Source organism: Mustela erminea, chromosome 10 (assembly GCF_009829155.1).
Source record: "Mustela erminea isolate mMusErm1 chromosome 10, mMusErm1.Pri, whole genome shotgun sequence".
NCBI classification, from domain to species: domain Eukaryota; kingdom Metazoa; phylum Chordata; class Mammalia; order Carnivora; family Mustelidae; genus Mustela; species Mustela erminea.
This window is the reverse complement of record NC_045623.1, coordinates 102,890,093-102,911,851: the sequence shown is the minus strand read 5'-3', so window position 1 is coordinate 102,911,851 and position 21,759 is coordinate 102,890,093. Positions and strand designations below refer to the sequence as shown.

At 47.2% G+C, this 21,759-nt stretch overlaps 1 protein-coding gene across 1 annotated transcript; it reads left to right on the top strand.

Moving 5' to 3' along the window:
• Positions 1–5,973: 5,973 nt before the first annotated feature.
• On the top strand, positions 5,974–17,320 carry RBP7 (retinol binding protein 7). Its single transcript, XM_032302934.1, has 4 exons — positions 5,974–6,462; positions 14,289–14,467; positions 14,598–14,699; positions 17,072–17,320. The coding sequence occupies exons 1-4, from the start codon at positions 6,390–6,392 to the stop codon at positions 17,120–17,122; spliced, it is 405 nt and encodes a 134-aa protein (XP_032158825.1). The 5' UTR covers positions 5,974–6,389; the 3' UTR covers positions 17,123–17,320.
• The last annotated feature ends 4,439 nt before the right edge of the window (positions 17,321–21,759 follow it).

The following is a 21,759-nucleotide window of genomic DNA, read 5'->3' as shown; positions in this document are numbered from 1 at the left end:
TGCCATTGTATTTCCTAGTATGGCTTTTTCATAATCTGCTCTTGTAATGTGAATTTTGAGTTTAGGAAACGTGGAAAGCTGGTGTGGGTGTGTTTGCTGCGGGCGCTTTTATGTGTTGTACTCCTTTGACTCTTACACTGTAGAATTCGAGTGCAGCAGAGGAACAAAAGTCCTTTGCTGGCAACTTAATTCCATTGAATGTACAACATCTGGGGAGATGTTTCGTTGTTTGTGTTTAGGGGACAAGTGTGAACAGTAATCCATTTAGAGGAGAGGAACGGGTTCTCCTTGGTGATCAGGGGAGAGAGACTGAGCCAGAGGCACGATTTAGGCTCATCTTCTTGCATCAAAGGATGCTCTTTCTTTTTCTGCCATCTTGAGGGTCTCCCCACAGGGTGGAGGGAAGCCTTCTCTGTCAGGGTCAGCATGCATGGGAGTGGTGGGGGTGCTGTTTCTCTTACCCCAACCTCTGAATCGCTTCTGTGGGCCCAGAAGTCTCTGTATTCTGAGATGGGCTCCTTTAGCCTTGACTTCCAGGCGCCACAGGACAATCCCTTCCACTGCCGTCCTCAGACTCGTTCCCACAGGCCCCGTGATCTAGAACACCCATCCCAGCGCCCCCCACCTGTGAGGATGTACCGTGTCTACCTCTGATATCTGTACGTAGTTTCCCAGTGGTGCTGTTTGAACTTCAGAACGCCCGCACTGACTGGGCACCTACAAGGTGCTGGGCGGGTGTGAGTCACGAGGAAATGAGGCACAGTCAGGTGACTGCTGTAAGTGACACACCTGAGTCTTGAATGAACAGAGTGTCTTCAGAGCCTGGGCTCTTAACTTCTTAATGCCTTATGTAATATAATACTCTTCAAAGAATGAAGTTTTCGCCAAATCTTGAAGTTTTCATTCACCCCAAGCAGATGAGTGCAAATAAAGAACCCTTTGAACATGTGATAGTCTGACAGGGACATGTGGTGTGTTCTGTCCACACAGGAGGACCAAGTGGACCCTGTCCGATGTTAGCAGTTCCTTGGAACAGGGGTGGTGAATGCCCAGAGCGGGGAGCGGGTGGGAGCCATAGTTCACTCTTGATCTGCAGAAACAGAACGAACATCACCCGGATGCCCAGGGCGGTACCACAACGCCACCCGGCAGCACTGTCGCCTGCAAGACAGAGCAGAAGATTCTGCCCCGGAGGCGGGTTTCCAGTCAGCAGATGGGGCGGGGGGGGTACAGTCACCGACTCCCAGAGTCTCTGGAAAATAATGCAGTGATCGCTGGGGTCCTTCCAGCTGTGGAGTTGGCACTGGCTCCTCACCACTCTGAGCTGCCACCTGTCCCTTCTCCTGCGTGTGCCCAGGAAGCATTTCTTGGAACGCTATTATTATGTGACGTGCCAAGGGGAGCGCACAAGTACGAGGCGGTCTCTGCCGCCAGGTTGCCTACGGTTAGGTGGCGAGAAGAGCAGGACTAGATCTAGAGCGTCAGCGAGGGACTCCGGAACCCCTGCTGAGGGTTTCCTGAACGTGGTGCCCCGGGCCCTCCCGGCCAGGAAACCGGGGTGGAGGGTCTTCCAGGGAAAGTTCCTTACACTAGGAATTACTTGTCGTTTATCTGAAAGTCAAGGAGTCCTATTTCTGTTCTGTTTGGGGGACTTTTGTTTTTCTACCTCGGGCAGCCTTAGGTGGAGGAACCACCTGGGAGGAGGTACTGAGAAGAGGCACCACCCTCACGTCACACTAAACTGATGCAGGACTTACTCCTAGACCTGGACCAAGCTCCCTGATGGCAATGCTTCCCTGCCTTAAGGGGTGGCTGGCTGGATGGCATGAAGTGTCACAGTGTCCCTGCCATCCTTCGCTTGAACCAGTACCAGACTCCACTAGGTGACACAAGAGTGGGCCCACTGCCAAGTGCCCCTCATTCATTCCCATCCATTCCTGTCAAGGAGGGGTAGCATTGGTACACAGGTTTAGGATCTCATCTTGGCGATAATCTTATGATTTGCAAATTGGTCAAATAAATTTCACCCCTTTCCAGAGATAAATTTTGGTCCTTGTCTAGAAGAAAGATCGAGAATTGTGGAGGACAAAATGACTCTTATCCCACAGCCAAGCTCAGTCTATGTCCACTTCAACTGAACTTCAACTCTACCCATACTAGATGGCCCTTGCTCAAGCTGGCCAAAAGCCATACCGACCAGCACAGATGCCAAAAGTATTAGTAGTTATTTCTGTGACTTTCATTTTCAGGCCAACATTTAGAACAATAAGATTTTAAGGGTAGGAGGCAAGTGTGACTTCTCCATGTCCTGTCCCCTTAGTTTTCTGGAATTTAAATAGGCTTCATGCTCTAGAAATCTGGTCAGAGTTCATTGTTCTGTGTCCATCAAATGGCAAGATATAGCTAATCCAGGATTTGATATCAGCCTATCATATTCCCCAAAGGAATCAGTGTCTTACAGTTGGGAGAATCAATAGCCTCATTCTAGGTGAGGCAGGGACACTCTGGTTTCTCAGTAAAAATGGCATTTCTCCTTTGGAAAAGCCTGAAGCCGTTCATGCCACAAACATTTATGGAGCACTTGCCAGGCAGGCATCGTGCTAGGCTCTGGGGATGCTGTAGAGGCAAATGAGAGGAACGTGGTCTCTGCTAATGACAAAGAGGGTCAATAAACAAACCAAAAAAGGTAATTGTGGATTATGATAATTATGAAGGAAATAAGCAGAGCTCTGATACAGAGTACATGGATGTGAGAAATGTATCAAAAGACTGTCCTAAAAAGGGGACTCAGAGACTATGGAAGAGAGTCAAGTATTTTCTTTTGTCTAAGTTCTATTTTTTTTTTTAAAGATTGTATTTATTTATTTGAAAGAGAGAGATCACATGTAGGCAGACAGGCAGGCAGAGAGAGAGAGAGGAGGAAGCAGGCTCCCTGCTGCTTGAGCAGGGAGCCTGATGTGGGACTCGATCCCAGGACCCTGAGATCATGACCTGAGCCGAAGGCAGTGGCTTAACCCGCTGAGCCACCCAGGTGCCCCATCTTTTGTCTAAGTTCTAAACCAACTGAAAAATAAAATGGAAAAAAGCAACAAATGAAGAATGAAAATAGCATTAAAAAATTTCTTTTAAGTAACCTCTACACCTAAGGTGGGCTCGAACTCATGACCCTAAGATCAAGAGTCACGTGCTGCATGGACTGAGCCAGGAGGCACCTAGAAAATAGCATCGTTACAACTGAGAAAGTCTGATAAAGGTTCAAAGTTGAAGCCTGCTGTGAGGGTCAAAGCGGAAGAGGTAACCATGACAGATTATGTCTTTTCCAAATGGCTGATACAGGATCTCCCACCCCACTTGCCCTTCTTACAATGTGACATTGAGAAATGAGTTCCCAAGTCCCCTCCCTTTGGATTTGGGTATTCATGTGACTCAGGCAGAAATGATGTCATGTGACTTTGGAGACTAGATTATTTAAGACAGTAGGATGTCTTACTGGTTCTCTTGGAAAGGTCCCTCTCAAAACCCAGCCAACCATGCTGTGAGGGAGCCCAAGCAGCTGGTGGACAGGCCCCCATGGATAGGAACCTGGCTTCTGGTTCCAAGCTAAGATACCCAGCACTCATTTGCCAACGGTGAGAATGAGCCATTTTGGAAGTGTTTTCTCCTGCCCTGCCAATTGGAGTCAAGCTTCCCAGCGAATGCTGCATGGGGCTGGGATGAGCTAGCCCCTGTGCTAGCTCAGCAGATTTAAGAAGTTAATGATTTTTGTTACTTTTAAGCCATTAAGTTTGGGGGAGCCATAATAGCTTACACACTAACTCCCCTAGTCTAGACTTTGGAACAGTCTACCAGAGGGACATTTTGGGTTTATAAAACAAATACATGCTCAAGTCCATGTCAAAAGGAGAGAAGGAAAAAAATGGAAATACCCTGCCTTTAGAATGATTGATAGATCAGCTCTACCTAGTAGAGAAAAATGGTTCAGTGGCTGTTGTCCCTAAGGCAAGCAACACATTCTAGATTTTCCTGGAACTTCTCCACTTGTGGCAGTGAAAATCCCAAGTGTTGGGCACGCCTTCGGTCCTGGGGAAACCACGATGGGTAGTACCCGTGCTGCCCCCAAGCAGGGAACTCATTCCACTTCCATGAGAAGGAAGTAGGTTTGGAAAGAGGCCAGGGTGTTTAGGGGAAATTCCTCTCCATGGAGAGCACAATTAGAAAAGACTGTTACCCTGATTGTGACGTTTGAACTGGAAGCGAAAAGAGCTAACCATGAAACAAACAAAAAAATAGAAGAAAAACATCCCAGGAAGAGGCAACACCATATACAAAGACCCTGAAGAAGGAAACAAAACTGTTGTGATTGGAGTTCCTGAGTTGGGGGAGACAGAATGTAACACTGTTGGAGAAGTATCCAGAAGCCAAATCAGGAAGGGCTTTTCGAACCACGGGAGAGAGTGCAAATTTCCTTTTAAGAAAAATAGGACAAGGGGCAACTGGCTGGCTCAGTGGTTGAGCATCTGCCTCCTGCTCGGGTCATGATCCTGGAGTCCTGGGATCAAGTCCTGCACTGGGCTCTCTGCTCTGCAGGAAGCCTACTTCTCTCTCTCCCACTCCCCCTGCTTGTGTTCCCTCTCTCACTGTGTCTCTCTCTGTCAAATAATAAATAAAATCTTAAAAAAAAAAAAAAAAAGGACAAAACGAGGGTTTTAAAGAGAGGAGTGAGAAGATCTGAATTACATTTCTCAAAAGCTTGCCCTGGCGGCCCTGTGGACTACGCTTTGATGGGATCAGAGGGGAAGTAGCAAGTCCAGGGAGGAGGCAAGATGTGACGGCAGCTCGGGTTAGGATAGTAGAACCGACAGGACTTGCTGATGGATTGGAACGGATGAGCAGAGAAGAGTGAAATCCACAGCTATCCACCGGGGTTTGGGCGTGAGCTACCAGATGACTCATGAACCAGTCATGTGGTTTATGGAGAGGAGGAAAGTCCTGGATGTACTCAGTTTGAGATGCATTTCAGACATCCAAGTGGGGACATCAAGTGGGCAGTGAGAGGTGGCACAGGAGGTCAGAAGTCAAGGTGCCTGGGTTTGAATCCAGACTCTTCCACAAACCCTATGACCTTGCACAAGTTATCTAACCTCTCTTTGTCTCAGTTTTTGTCAAACGAACATACAAAGTAACTATCAGAAAAGCAGAATTTTGTGACAAACGATAATATACACAGTAAGCACTCAATAAATGTTAACTATTAATATATTTGAGTCTGTGGCGCCTGGCTGGCTCAGTTAGTAGAATGTGTGATTCTTGGTCTCCAAGTTATAAGTTCAAGCCCCAACTAGGTGTAGAGATTTCTTAAAAATAAAATCTTGGGGTACCTGGCTGGCTCAGTTGGTAGAATATGCGACTCGTAATCACAGGGTTTTGAGTTCAAGCCCCACATTGAGTGTGGAGCCTATTTAAAACACAATAAAATGAAAAAAAATCTTTAATATATAAATATATTTAAAGATTGATATTAATAAATAATATAAAGAAAAATGTATTGATATTTAAGATACATATAAATATAAAACTTTAATATATATTAAATGTAAATACATAATTGAGTCTGGAGCTGATGGGTGAGGTCAGAAATAGACTCTAAATTTTGGAGCCAGCCTATATGGTTGGTGTTTGTGGCTAATATTCTGGGTTAGCTTACGTTCCGGCCTTTCTCTACTGTCAAGACTGAACCCCAGTTGCGAGATTCCTCAGGCCCCCTTGCTGTTACAAGGGGCATGTGACATAGCTTTGGCAATGACCGTGAGCAGGAATCTAATGAAGGGATAATGGCAGATGGTGCTTTGCCCCTTCCTCCTCACCTGGAAGGTGGAAGTGCTGGCTGGAATCCCAGCAGCCAGTTCATGACGGTGAGGTAACCAGCAGGCAAAAAGGCCAGCGGGTTCACAGGGATGCCACTGCCACCTGTCAGAGCTGCCAGATGGTCACTCGTCCCAGGACGGCTGGATGGGTGCGAGAACAACCCTCTGTGTATACTGAGAGACCACAGAGCTGGGTTTATGGGCCAGAAACGCTAATCAATGCCATGAGCCTGAAGGATTCTCTTGGTCATTATTCCCAGCGGGCGGAGACGAGCGTGGCCGGGAACACGGCGTGGGGCGCGCCTGGGCTGAGTTCGCAGGGAGGAGGGAGGCGGGGGAAGCAGGCGTGGCCGCGCGGGACAGAAAACCCGGGGCGCGTGCGGAGCCCGCAGGGTTTCCCAGCGGGGGCGTCCGAGGCTCCGCTTCTCCCGGCGCCGCCGTCCCCTCGCGGTCCCCACGCCGGCCCGCGTCTCCGGCCCCGCAGACAAGCCGGGCTCCCGCCGGCCACGGTCGCGCTGACCCGCCATGCCCGTCGACCTCAGCGGCACCTGGAACCTGCTCAGCAGCGACAACTTCGAGGGTTACATGGTGGCCCTAGGTAGGGCGGGAGGGGCCGTCTTGGGGTCGGCGCGGAGGCCGCCGGGCCTGGCCGGGGCGTCCGTCTCCCGGGGCGGCCGGCGCCCCGTCCCCTCTTCCGCGGGTCTCCCCTCGGGTCTCCCTGTGCTGCATCCCTCCCGTCCCCCCTCGGCCCCCCGCACCCTGTTTCCCAGTCTCCCCGGCCTGTGTCCCTACCTCCGACCACGCACTGTCACGCCAACCCCCGTCCCTCCATCTCCCTGTGTCCCCGTCCTCCGCCCCCTTCTCCCTGCACCCCCTTGCGTCCACCCCGCCCCGTCCATCCTCCATCCCCCTCCCCGTCCGCCGCTGCCCCCGTCGGTCTCTGACTTCCCCTTGGCCAAGTCTCCCGCCCCACCGCGGACGGCTGAGGCGCCGGCCACCTCGCCGGAGGACTCCGGGGTCCGATGGGCGCCCTACCGGCGAGAGGGCGTGCGGTGGGGCTCTGGGTGACTCTGCCACGGAGGTCGCCGGCCCTCCAAGTCGCAAGCTCCGGGCGGCACTCCGCTGCACGAGGTCCCCGCGCCCCGCACCAGGCGACTCTGGTGCCCGCTAGAGTTGAAACCGCTTTGGAAATCTTTAGTTTTCTGACCTCCCCTCTCCCCTGGAGGGCGTGAGGGGGGACAAGAAACCCAGACCCCTTGGTGGTCACCCAGGCTCAGCCGCAAGGGTGCAGTGCCAGCCCTGGACGGTGGCGGATGCCTGGAGGTGTCGCTTCTACCCCACCCTGCCGGGCCCTGCTCCCCCCAGCGCATAGCAGGGAGCCTCGTCTGCGGGTGGTAAAGGGACTCTGTGGTCGCCTGGGGTATGTAAGTGGTGCCGGGGTCTGACCCATGACCTTGCTTGCCAGGCAGCTTCAAGAAGGCCTGGTAGAACCCCTCTCCTCCTTACGGATTCCCTGTTTGTACAGCTCTCACTGTCATTGTTCAGATGCGGGCATCAGAGCACCTCTGTGCCCAGCACCTTCCCCTAAGTGATGCCAGTCAGTGGCCAGAGCTGCAGGGAGCCTGGGGACCCGGCAGCTGTCCTGGTTTCTCCTTATCTGACACTGGGTCTGTTTTTCCATCTATAAATTGAGAGGGAAGGAGGGGTCCGAATTGTTTCTTTAAAAAAAAAAAAAGGTAAAATATACATACCATAAAAATGGCCATTTTAACCCTTTTGAAATGTACAGTTCCGTGGTCCCGGTGTGTTTTTAAGACTTGGGTGCTTTTGGTAGGCTTCTGATCCCTTCTCACACTAAGTAGGGAAGTGGGGGGCTTCTCAAGCTAACTCTGATTCAGGCCACCCTAAAACCCTGTAGCGAAGGAAAGGAATATTTTGCTCACCCCATCCTAGGTTCGTTGTCTGGGGTCCTGTGAATTAGATCAGCGAAAGACGGATTAACCGCCGGAAGTCAGCTGCCCCTGCCCCGTGAGGGCACCTGGGAGCCCCTCTGTGTTGTGCGGTTGGAACTTGAACGGGGCTGTAGAGCACTTTAGCAAGGAGTAACTCTGTAGAGAAGTGACAAGACAGAGACTTTGAGTTTGTAGGGGGGCAAATTGTGGGGAAGGTAACTAACAATACAAGGGGAGACCAAAAATAGGGGCTGGTTGCGAAGGTTTATTATGTAGTTCTTCTGGGGCCATCGCCCAGCTGCGAAGAGTCTGGAGTCGTCTCCCTACCTTCTGCCTGTCCTGTAACAGAGGGGCGAGGGGACAACTTTACAAACTTGTGTCCTGCTTTTAGGCAAATGGAGTAAGGCAGAGAGCCTCCTTCTGTCGGCTTCTTCCTTCCCGGTTGCCTTCTCCCCTGTATGCCAGAGTGGCAATATTTCGGGGTGTCTTATCCTGCTCTCCCTTCAACCTGAATCTCATTTCCTTTCTGTTTCCAATTCCTAAGTAGGAATGAATGCTTATGTTTCCCAAAGGTGATAGGTCCTGGTACGTTACTTACCTGTCCACCTCCAAATTAGTGGTGACATATGACCATAAGTGCTTTCTTCCCTGATTTATCCGCCTGCGATCTGGCTACTTGTGTGGGGGACAAAGGCGAAATGTCAGGCGATGGCTTTGAATGTTGCCTTGCTGTGTACTGTGTTTGTGACAATCTCCCCGGCTTTTAGGGCAAAAGGGAATGGAGTCAAAGTCACCATCCCAAGTATAGGAAGACATCCTGTGCTAAGTCCGTCTGGTATTACAAAGCAGCCTCCCGCACATCAGAATAAGTGTTTTTCACACAGTGTTAGTACCATCCTTCACCTGTCCCCATACTTTCTTGCTTTTCTGTATGCTCTCCTATGATTTCCTTGTTTGATACTTTTTTTCCCCCATGATGTCAGTAGAGGCTTAACAATGATCTGCCACCGTATTCAATCCTAGAAGCTAACAGGCTATTTATTTGTTTACTCGACATATTTATTTATCATGCAACTTCCTTCCCAGAGGATGAACCCGTGTAGTACTGAGTCAGCATCCTGCCTCACAACCCCTATTCTTACTTTTGGTTCAGGTTCCAGAAAGATACTGGATCTTGATAACACACATAAGTCTTACTTTCAATCTGTTTTTCCAAAGAATTGTAAGGGCGCTAAGGGTTTCTGGAATAGAGAGGCCTTTTAGGGTAACAGAGCGCCACACCGGAAGCCCAGCGAGCTTCACCGTTGACTGTGGGTCATCAAATCAAAGTTACGTAACTTGTCAGTTCCTTTAGCTTCCCCTTTTGTTAACCGAGGTCGTTGGGTCAGATCTGATATTCTAAGTAACTCAATTACAAGAGATCGCTTGCATTTTATACGATAGCTGGAATCAGACTTAAAACCTCTTGCCAGTTCCTCACAAGCTGGGAAGAAAGCGATCGAAAAGACATAGGGAACACAGACTCCAGGGTCTACCCGGTCTCCCTGAGGCAGATCAGGGGCTCAGGACCAGCGAAGGGTAGGGTTTTGTTACTCAGAACTAGCAGGAACTTCTTCTTTTTCTTTTTCTTTTTTTTTTTTTTTAGATTTTATTTTATTTATTTGGCAGAGAGAGAGATCACAAGTAGGCAGAGAGGCAGGTGGGGGGGGTGAAGCAGGCTCCCTGCTGAGCAGAGAGCCTAATGTGGAGCTCGATCCCAGGACCCTGAGATCATGACCTGAGCCGAAGGCAGAGGCTTAACCCATTGAGCCACCCAGGCGCCCCTAGCAGGCACCTCTTACCTTGTAAACTCTGAGCTTCACCCCAGACCCCAGATCTAGAGCATCACAATCGGCATCGAACCAGATACTCAGGTGATTCAGACGCCAATTAAAATTCAAGAAGTGCTGCTCTCTGATGTGTCAGGTGGTCCTTAGAACAACTGCAGAATGGAACTCCAGCTGACTCTGAACACACAGGTTTGAACTAGGCGGGTCTGCTTACATGAGGATTTTTTAAAAATATAAATTCAGTATAGAATTCTTCATGTATTTTCACTTCCTTACGATTTTCTTAATGACATTTTTTTCTCTAGCTTACTTTATTGTAAGGATACAGCATCTAATACACATAACACACAAAATGTGTATTAACCGTTTGTGCTATTGGGAAGGCTTCCCGTCACTAGGAGGCTATTAGTAGTGAAGTGTTGAGGGAGTAAAAAGTTATACAAGGATTTTCAGCTAGTAGCCTTAAAAGTAATTAAAGCAGAACAAAATAAAACAAACCAAGGGTGGGGGAAGTCTTTTTTTTTTTTTTAAAGATTTTATTTATTTATCAGAGAGCGAGAGGGAGAGAGCGAGCACAGGCAGACAGAACGGCAGGCAGAGGCAGAAGGAGAAGCAGGCTCCCTGCTGAGCAAGGAGCCCTATGTGGGACTCGATCCCAGGACGCTGGGATCATGACCTGAGTGCTTGTCCGACTAAGCTGCAGTGGGGGGAGCTGTGCAGGATTGCCGTAGGGGGCAAAAGTGGGAGTCCTGAGTCAGCCAGGAAAACCTGTAAACCCTGTAAACCCCTATTCTGGGTTGGGATTCTGAAAAGCTGCGCCTGAGAAGCAAGGAAGGGAGACCTGGAAGTAAACAGCTTTGAACAGAGTGTAGTTTCACTGTGAATCATCTCGATGGCCCAGAAAAATCTCAAGACTTGAACTTGAATTCAGATGCGTCCAGATAGCTGGTGGCCTTGAAAGCACCCCTCTTTGGAGGAAGAGAACATTATGCCCGCTCTGCGTGCACACTCTACGGAAACAATACCTAGGAAATAATCACAGTCAAGCAAGTACCTAAGGAGACAAAAACACATGACAAGAAAATTCTGGAAGGTGTTGGCTCTGTCAGGGTGATCGTGGCTCTGTCTGTTGCCGTGACTGTGGGTATTTGCTGAAGTCCAAACACATTGAATTGCACATATTAAATACGTAACTGCTTTTTGTACATCAATTATATCTCAGTAAAGCTGTTAAAAAAATTAAAGGACCCTGATAGCAAGAATCCGTAGAAACAACCAACAACAGAAACAGGGTCTCCAGACCCTGGGATTATCTGAAATAGAACAAGAAGCAGTTAAGCTGAGCTTAATTATGGCAAGAAATCAGAATCTATACAAAGTAACACAGCAGAATTGAGAAAGAAACAAATAGAAATTCTAGAACTGAAACATAAAAAGCAAACTTAGAAACTTAGCAAGCACTGTTTTCAGATTCTCCTCTGTGTCCCGTGGTTTCCGAGATAAGGATGCCCCTAACCTCCGTTGTAGAGGCCACCCTTGTATGAGGGTCTTAGGACTTGCCTGAGAGCTGTTCTCGCACATACCATTCCTCAAATTCCTTCATCTCCAACTACTCCATATGCCAAGCTACCATATTTTGGGGGGAGCATGACCTAAGCCCCATCAAGAACAGTTTCTGCCCAGGAGGATGAAAAAGTTCTAGAATCAGATAACGGTGGTGACTGGACAACATTGTGAATCTACTTACCACCCTTGAACTGTATACCTTAAAATTGGATAAAACAGTGAATTTTATGTTAGGTATATTTTATCGTGATAAAAAAAATGATCAAAGAACATTCTGGGGCGCCTGGGTGGCTCAGTGGTTTGGGCTGCTGCCTTCGGCTCGGGTCATGATCTCAGGGTCCTGGGATTGAGCCCCGCATCAGGCTCCCTGCTCCGCAGGAAGCCTGCTTCCCTCTTTCTCTCTCTCTCTCTCTGCCTGCCTCTCTGCCTACTTGTGATCTCTGTCTGTCAAATAAATAAATAAAATCTTTAAAAAAAAAAAAAAGAACATTCTATTGCAAGGAGACTTTCGTAGAAATCCTATAATAATCCTATATTATGTTAAAAAATTAAAACTCCTTTTAAATGCAGTTGTTTGAGTTGATTAATAAGTACATTTTGTGAATTAGCCTTCTCTCCTGTCTTCACCACCTCTTACTGATGTGAGAAAGAAAGGGAAAAGAAAAATTCAGTTTCCTTTCTTCCTATAGTCCATTGTCAAGTCATTGAAACAGGTAGAGTGACCTTTCCCTGGGAGCTCAGATACCCCAATGCTGACCTTTGCTAAGGGTGAAAGGCAATCTTAGCCCAACTCCCAGGATCCTGTATGTCTACTTTAACATATAAAATTCCTATGGTGCTCGCTTCGGCAGCACATATACTAAAATTCCTATGGAAGCTTCCTTTCTCTCTGTCCCTCAAGATCCAAATTGGCGAGCATCCTCCAAGCATATGACCCACCGGTATACATCTGAAGGGTCTCATGATTGAGTTTTTACTAGACGGTAACAAATGACCTTCTCCTAACAATAACTAGCCCCCTCAGGTTCCTGGAAACCTTGTTTCTGAAGTACCTCGCAGACTTACTCTATCCCTAAACCCCTCCCAACTTGAAAGTATTTAACGGGCCACTCCTTGTGACCCCAGTGCAGTGCTTTCTGCCCACAAGCTCAGTCCCTGTGCTTTAATAAAACTACCATTTTGCACCAAAGACATTTCAAGAATTCTTTCTTGGCCATTGGCTTTGAACCCTAACATCTTTCCTACATCAATGACTTTACACAGTGAACTAAAACATGTTTGTTTGTTTGCTTGTTTTAAGATCTTATTTATTTATTTGACAGAGAGAGACAGAGAGAGAGGGGGAACACAAGCAGGGGGAGTGTGAGAACGAGAAGCAGGCTCCCCGCTGAGCGGAGAGCCCGATGCGGGGCTCGATCCCAGGACCCCGGGATCATGACCTGAGCCGAAGGCAGATGCTTAATGACTGAGCCACCCGGGCATCCCTAAAATTTTTAAAAAATTTTATTTAAATTTAATTAATGAACATCAAGTGTATTCTTAGTTTCAAAGGTAGAGTTCAGGGACTCCTCAGTCGTCTATAACAAATGCTGTCTTAATCCCAAGTGTAAATTCATGAAGCGGACGAAGGCTGAGTTGCGGTGCTTGAGTTTGGGTTGGGCCCAAGTCCTGTCCCCTTGGCTTCTTTATCCTCTTCTCCGCACCCTGGGACTGCTGCTTCCAGGCCCGACTGCAAATCCATTACCTGAGGTACAGTTGGCCAATGACTCGTCCATGAAAGCTGTTCAAGCTTTTTATTTTTTTAAAGATTTTTAAAAAGATTTTATTAATTAATTTATTTGACAGACAGAAATCACAAGTAGACAGAGGCAGGCGGGGGTGGGGAGTGCTGAGCAGAGAGCCCAATGAGGGGCTCGATCCCAGGACCCGGGACCATGACCTGAGCCAAAGGCAGAGGCTTTAACCCACTGAGCCACCCAGGTACGCCTGTTCAAGCTTTTTTTGTTGTTGTTCAAGCTTTTTAAAAAGATTTTATTTATTTATTTGACAAATAGAGATCACAAGTAGGCAGAGAGTCAGGCAAAGAGAGAGGGGGAATCAGGCTCCCTACTGAGCAGAGAGCCCCATGTGGGGCTCGATCCCAGGACCCTGGGATCATGACCCAAGCCGAAGGCAGAGGCCCCAACCCACTGAGCCACCCAGGTGCCCCTCAAGCTTTTTAAATCAAGTCTTTGGATAGAGTTCTGCCAGGACAACTCCCTATAGATCCAGTTTCGGCACCAACTGGCACTGAAATTATCAACGAAACACTAGCCATGAAATGCAGTGATTCTGAGGCCACCGGCCAAATTCTTCACTTTTGCATCTTGAGTGAACATTGAGACCTATTTTTTTTAAGTTTTTTTTTTTAAAGATTTTATTTATTTATTTGATATAGAGTGAGAGAGAGAATGACAGGGGAGAGGGTCAGAGGGAGAAGCAGACTCCTCATGGAGCTGGGAGCCCGATGTGGGACTCGATCCCAGAGTTCCGGGACCGTGACCTGAGCCGAAGGCAGTCGCTTAACCAACTGAGCCACCCAGGTGCCCCGAGACTTCTTTTTTTAAAAATTGTTTTTTGGGGCGCCGGGATGGCCCAGTCAGTGAAGCAGCTGCCTTTGGCTCAGGTCATGATCTCAGGGTCCTGGAATCGAGCCCCACATCGGGCTCCCTGCTCAGTGGGGAACCCGCTTCTCCCTCTCCCACTCTCCCTGTTTATTATGTTCCCTGTCCCACTGTCTCTCTCTCTGTATCAAATAAATAAATAAAATCTTTTTTTTTTAGAAATATTTTTTTTAAAGATTTTATTTATTTATTTGACAGAGAGAAATCACAAGTAGGCAGAGAGGCAGGCCGAGAAAGAAGAAGGGAAGCAGGCTCCCCGCCGAGCAGAGAGCCCGATGCGGGACTCGATCCCAGGACCCTGAGATCATGACCTGAGCTGAAGGCAGCAGCTTAGCCCACTGAATCACCCGGGCGCCCCAAATAAATAAAATCTTTAAAAAATAATAAATAAATAAATAAAAATTGTCTTTTAAGGTATTGACTTCGCTACCCGCAAAATAGCCAAGTTGCTGAAGCCACAGAAAGTGATTGAGCAAAACGGGGATTCCTTTAGCATCCACACATACAGCAGCCTGAGGAACTACCTTGTTACATTTAAAGTCGGAGAAGAATTTGATGAGGATAATAAAGGGCTGGATAACAGGAAATGCAAGGTAAAAAAAATAATTTTTTTCAAATGATAATATAAGCTCTTGATTTTGCAAGATTAACTCGGCTTTCTTAGCACCCGCTGAGGACCTGCCACGGCAAACCAGCCTCTTGTCTGTTCCCTCTCTCACGCAGAGCTTGGTCACCTGGGACAATGACAGACTCACTTGTGTCCAGAAGGGGGAGAAGAAGAATAGAGGCTGGACCCATTGGATCGAAGGGGACAGACTCCATCTGGTACTTGCCACACCGTGTTCGTACATCCGATGGGATGATGCCGGTGAAACCATGACTGTGGAATGAAACCATTCCAGCCCACTGTTCTCGGTCTGGCCTGTCACCTTCTGGTCTCTGGCGGAGTATTCTGCTTTTTCATTTACGACAAAACATATTCTGGGTTTCAAAATAATTTTCCTGTTGAATTCATGATGTGTTAATTGAAAAAAATATAGAGGAGCGCCTGGGTGGCTCAGTTGGTTAAGCGTCTGCCTTTGGCTCAGGTCGTGATCCCAGGGTGCTGGGATCGAGTTCCGCATCGGGCTCCCTGCTCTCTCTCGCTATCTCTCAGGCTCTCAAATAAGTAAATATCTTAAAAAAAAGAAGAAGAAGAAGAAAATTTATATATGTGTATATTACATTACCTTAATATATTATATATATATAAAATAAGGTAGTAAACTGGCTTCATGCTATTCTATCAGGTTGGTGAACTATCATTTTTAAAAAACATTTCCATAATCTCAGTGTCCAGGAGTATATTGTTCCAGAGTATAATGTTTCCGCCATTGCTTAAATTCACATCAACAGAGCCGTTTGCATCCGTGGATTTATTTCCTCAGGAGGAATCCAGAGAACCCTTGTCGGAGGCACATCATTACCGCTCTCTACTTAGCCACCTTATTCATTTCCGAAAGGTCATCTCCTTGCTGATGCCACCAGCATTTCGTGAGCATACAAATTATAACTCAAGCTAATCAATAATTTCTAAGTATAATTTAGAAGGTATGGGGGTGTCTGGTGGCTCCGTCGGTTGAGTGTCCGATTCTTGGTCTCATATCAGGTCTTGATCTCAGGGCTGTGAGTTTAAGCTCCTCATTGGGCTCCGTGCTGGGTGGGAGCCTGCTTAAAAAGAGAGAGAGAGAGAGAGAAGATATAAAATTGTACATCAAGGCTTAACTACAACTTTTTGTTTATTTAATTTATTTATTTGACAGAGAGAGAGACAGCAAGAGAGCAAACACAAGCAGGGGGAGTGGGAGAGGGAGAAGCAGACCTCCCACTGGGCAGGGAATCCCACGCAGGGCTCCATCCCAGGACCCTGGGATCATGACCTGAGCTGAAGGCAGATGTTTAATGACCAACCACCCAGGTGCCCTGATTTTGGCTTTTTAAATGAGAATTGCTTCCTGCCATATATATTAGAATGGCTTACATTTTTCGAGTGATGATTTGGGGCTCAGCTACTGTGCTAAATCTTTGCATGCATTATCTGACTTGGTCTTCAAGACAGTCTTGTGAAAGGGACACAGTTTTTCCCATTTACAAATGAGACTGAGATTTAGAAATTCCCCATGGCTTCCAAGCGGAGATGCAAATCCAGGTCTGATAAAAATGTGTGCTTTCAACTCTACACCTTTTTTGCCTCAATGTCCATGAAGTCCAAGCCAGAACAGTGAAAACTAAATTAGAGCCCTTATCTTAAAATCCTAGATTGATAAATCTTACACAAACAAAATTAAGAATAAATAAACAATATGCCATCACAAAAATGTAATATGGAACTTCAAAGAAAACAAATACGTTTGAGGATATACAGATTTGTTGGTGGTAAGAAGTAATGTTCAAATTGCATTTGTCTTTTCTTGGCATATCCGTGAACTCTGCCCAAGCCAAGAATAGAGGGACCCTTCCTCTGCGGCCACTCATAGGACAATCCGTCCATGCTGTGATATAATATAAAATAAATATTTGGTCTTTGTGCCTGGTTTCCGAAACCCTTGGAATCTCCAATGAGTGTCTCCTGTAGGCTAATGAGATGATTGGAGATTGGGGTCTCCCAGATGGCCCAAGATTTAGTCAATCATCCCTATATAACGAAACCTCCACCAACACCCCTAAACAAGAGGGTTTTGGAGAGCCTCATAGTTGGTGAAAACATTGATGTGCTGGGAAGGTGGCGCTCCCGGAGGCGGCCTGGAAGGTCGGCACCCCCCCACACACACTGTGTCCTATGCATCTACTTGGCTGTTCTTGGGTTGGATCCTTTATAATAAACCATAAATGTAAGTAAAGAGTGTTTCTGTGAACCATTCTAGCAAATTATTGAAACTGAGGAGGGGGTCGTGGGAATCCTGCTCGTAGCTGCTGGGTCAGGAGTTCGGGTGGGCTTCTTGTGACTGATGTCTGACGTAGGGCTAGTTTTGGGGACTGAGCCCTTCACCTGTGGGGTCTGTGCTAGCTCTGGGTGTCAGAATCGAATTGAACTGTTGGACACCCAGTTGGAAAAGACACCGCAGATTTCGTGTCAGCACTGTTGTGAGCAATAATAATAATCATCACCCACTTTGCCCACGCATCTTCTTTCTCCTCCTGTTCCCCCTTATCCCTAGGAAATGTTCTGTGAAGGCCAAGTGTGCAAACAGACGTTCCAGAGAGCCTGAGCCGTATCCAGCCCCAGAGCCCACATGCGACTGCAGCTTCATGTTGAAATCTATCCCCAAGTGAACAGATGTTCGTCTGTCCTGGTCTGGCGGCAGGAACCTGTGGTGGGAGAGCTGTCCCACAGCCTGTACCAGAAGTGATTTACTCAGACTGTGGCAAAACGGCCCCGTTTCAATAAACCTGTCCAACGACCCCGACTTTTTTCCCTCCTAATTAGTGTATCCTATTATTTGAAAAAATGCACCACGACACACCAATGAACAGGATGTAATTCTGTCTTCAAAGTCTAGTGAAGAAAAGGACAAAACAAGCATCAGAACCATGGTGTTAAGTACGGGCAACTATGAGAGCTCAGTGGGGGCACCGGACTTCTGGGGACGGGCAAGGGGCGGCAGGGCTTGGGGGTAGCGGGGGGGTCTCTAAGCTCAGAACTGAAGCACGAGTGGGCAGGAAGCCTCGGGCAGCATTCTAGCTAAAAGGCTGGGGGTAAGTTAGAGGGTGTTGGAGGAAGTGAAAGACTGTGTTTGCCGGAGCGTGGGCGTATGTGGGTGGAGTGGTAAGAGAAATCAGAGGAGGCTGGAAGCAGCAGGGACCCTGTCATGAAGAATCTGGAAGGTGGGGTGACAGAGCTAAGATTTGTCCCCAGAGTCATAGGGTGATGGTGCCTGACTCTAAGCAGATCTGCACATCCAGGTTGGCTCACAGAAGGGAACCCCACTGCACAGGGGAGAAAGGACGGTAGGTGGGGGATGCAACCCGGGAGCCAGTTTAGAAAGCACTGCTAGAAATCCCCGTGTGAGCTGGTGACGGTCAGGGGCAGCCACAGCCCCAGTCCCAAATACCCAGTGAATGGACTCAGGGCTGCAGAGAAATAGCTAATCATTTAGGATGCAGAGTCCATAGTCCAAGGTGGTCCATGAGTCTATGAGCCGTAGGGATGATGGAAGGGGAGGAGTCAAGGAAGACACCCTGTTTTGGGTTCCTCCAGCTGTTAAGAAGGAAGGTCAGAGCCAACCAGAAAGAAGGCAACACAAACAGAAGAATGAGCTCTGGATTTTGAGGGGCCTGTGCTCAGTGTGAGCCAGACTGGTGGGAGATGATGACAAGGACTTGATCCCAGGACCCCGAGATCATGACCTGGGCCAAAGGCAGGTGCTTAACTGACTGAGCCACCCAGGCACCCCCATCACTTTATTTGTAAGTAACCTCTACACTCAAGGTGGGCTCGACCTTACAACCCCAAGATCAAGAGCAGCTCTACCGACTGAGCCAGCAAGGCACCCTAGGACATTGTGTTCCAAGTGAAAAGAGAGAAACTGGAGGCCCAAAGGGGTACACCAGCAGGTGTGGCCAGAGGGGCTGTAGAAACAGGGTGGCATCTGGAAAGTGAAGGCAGGAGACGTTTCAGGGTCCAGGGAGTGGTGGCCGCTCACTGAGATGCCCGAGGCAGCAAGAAGTCAAGCGGATTGGTCTGTCCCTGGAGAGGTAGGTTCAGGGGCAGGGCTGGTGCTGAGCCAAGGACACCGGGGGTGTGGAAGCAGGGGAGGTGACCAAATACAGACAGGGAGCATTTGGCTGAGAAGTAGAAAAGACATGGGGATAGTTTCAGGGAGGCCTGGGAGGGAGCAACTAGCTCAGACCGCTGGGACTGCGGAATCCCAGAGTCAGTGCAGGGGGAGGGAAGTGTGGAGTGCAGAGGGGGTGCTGGGCTCTAAGCTGGACAGCAGCCCAGAAAAGGTCTACGCCTGGAAGGAGCTTACAGACCCCAGATAATGACAGAATTCAACAGGAAACTAAAGTCCAAGCATCAGATCTAACTCCTGTTTCAACTAACAGAAACCTACTTGTTACTTTGACCTTTTAAGCAGAGACTTTAGAACCAGAGAAAGTCAGAGGGCGATTGTGGGTTCAATTAGATAGGGTGACCCCACCAAGCAGAAGGACTCTGAAATTGTTTCAGGATCGAATCAGGTAGTAAGTGTATTAGCTGAGCTGACAGATGGACATCCAACTTGAGAATCAGGTGGTGAGGAAACATTTCTTTTTTTTTGGTGCAAAATGATGGTTTGAAGCCCAGGGACAGGACCCGTGGACAGAAAGAGCTGCTGCACTGGGGTCTTGAGGATGCTGATTACATACTCAGGAGTTGGGGGAAGTAAGGAAAAGGTGGTTTCAAAAGAGCTTTCATGGGGCGCCTGGGTGGCTCATTGGGTTAAGCCTCTGCCTTCAGCTCAGCTCATGATCCCAAGGGTCCTGAGATCGAGCCCCTCCCGCAGGGAGCCTGCTTCCTCCTTTCTCTCTGCCTGCCTCTGCCTACTTGTGATCTCTCTCTCTGTGTCGAATAAATAAAAAAATCTTTAAAAAACAAAAAACCTTTCATATGCCAAAGAAAACCAACCTACAAGACCTACCTACAAGATACCCAAGGCCTTGCCATTGTCAAGTTAAGGTTGTTTTCTCTTCTAGCAAGTTATTAGCATTCAGTTGGGACATCCCTGGAAGAATGTCACACATGTCTCACCCAGGAGTGGGGGGTGGGGGGAGGTTTCAGGGGGTCAACATGTGTTTTATGTTCAGCTAGCTTTGTGTTCCCTCATCATTTCCCCCCCTGAACAATTTTGACCCTTAAATCTTTAAGGTTGTTGAAGGTGGAAGGTCCATCTTCTGTAACATCTTCCTACTGAATAGGGGCATAGAGATGTCCCTGCCTAGGGATCAATATTGGTCAGTTGGGGAACACATAAGTGGGTTAAAAAGGGGGAGGCAGCTGAATCCAATGAGGTCAGCGTATATGAACCTCCCTGAGAAGGGATTGTCTGTTGGTTGGATTGTAGGGATGGAGTCTTGACACCAAGCAGAGAAATATCGAAAAAGACGATGCATTAAGATTAGTGTGGCTCTAAGAATGAGAAGTCCAACGAAGAGATCCTTCATAGTTGACCATAATTTTCCTCCCTCCCAGGAGTTTAAAGCAAAAAGGACCAATTTTGATATTTATGTCAGTTAGAAACCCAGACATATTTGTGGGAATCCAGAATGTATATACAGCATTCTGCTTTTATGATAGTGCAAGTTCTACCTTAGTATTTAAGAGAAATGCCACTTTAAGTGTCATTTAGAGCTTTGACCATGTACTCACTAAGAGCTTCCATGTGCCAAACCTCCTTCAGTCTCAAAGAGGGAAAAAGGATAGATGCTAGGTGGTCATACCAGTGTTAACGCAGAACACCTTCACCGTCATTTTAAATTTGGAAGGTTGGCAGGGCTGGTAATTGTTGTTTAAATACTCATATGCCCATGGGGTCCTGTTATCCCTATAGAATAACAAATAAGATTATCTATATTGAAATAGGAAAGTTATTTCTCAGGAGTTATAAGTTGTCTAGCTTAGGCAAACAACATTCAAAGACAATCAGAACTAGAACTTAACATCTACAATGGTAAGTTATTGAAACAACTTCTCCCGAAAATAAACCTCATTTTTCATCAGAAATTTATTTCTTGAACTTTGAACAACTTGCCATCAGACATGCCTGCAACACCTGTAGATTTGGGCAGAGTCCTCTCCTCGAGGTCCCCTTAGCATCCTGAGGTTCCCGCAGCTGCCAGGAAGTGACATTCTTGACTCACCTGATGAGGCTGCTGGGAGTTCTGTAAGGAAGGTGTCAGGCCAACAGTTCCAAGGGGCTTTATGGCTCCAGGTTTCATAAAGTCAACTTAGTTCCTCAAAGCTGTTCAGTCATATCTGAGTCTATGCATGTCTCTCTCAAAAATGACATTCCAGTCCAAGCCTTGCTAAAATAACCAGCATTTCCAAGGGTGTCCTGTTATAAGAAGAACAGATTCTTACTGAACTTATGCAAATGATTATGATTGCCATGGAAGAAAGAATATTCCCTGAGACCTTTTGGATCAGAGGGTTCAGGTAGAGAGAAAAGTTAAATGTTTAGTTTACAAATGAATACTTTATCATGTTTCTGTAAGTTCATAGATATCTTTTTTTTTTTAAGATTTTATTTATTTATTTGACACAGAGAGAAAGATCACAAGCAGGCAGAGAGGCAGGTGGTGGGGGGGGGACAGGCTCCCCGCTGAGCAGAGAGCCCGATGTGGGGCTCTATCCTAGGACCCCGAGATCATGACCCAAGCCGAAGGCAGAGGCTTAACACACTGAGCCACCCAGGTACCCCAAGTTCATAGATATCTTAAGAGAAAGTTTCCTTAACTTGGAGGAGTAAACATTAGAGAACCAGAAATGTTTCAACCAAGAGTAACAAAAAACTATAATCATTTTTCCCAATTCACATAGTCCCATGTTACTATTTCTTGATTAGTTTGAATGCAGTTTTAGTTCTGGAAATTCTTACCCATTTCAGTTTTGGTCTTAAAGATATTGAATACCTGTATTTGTCCTAAAAGTCCTTTTTATGAACCTCCTTGAAGATGAAACTCATTTTGCAAGAGAGTAAGAACAATTATAAATGACAAAAACTCAGAAATGGACATTGTTAATGATCTGATATGAGAATTCATTATGATGCAACTGACAAGGAAACTGAGTAATTTCTGTGACACAAAACACGTCAATAGCCAAAATTAAGGAATGATCTTTTTTTTAATTTTCAATTTTTTTATA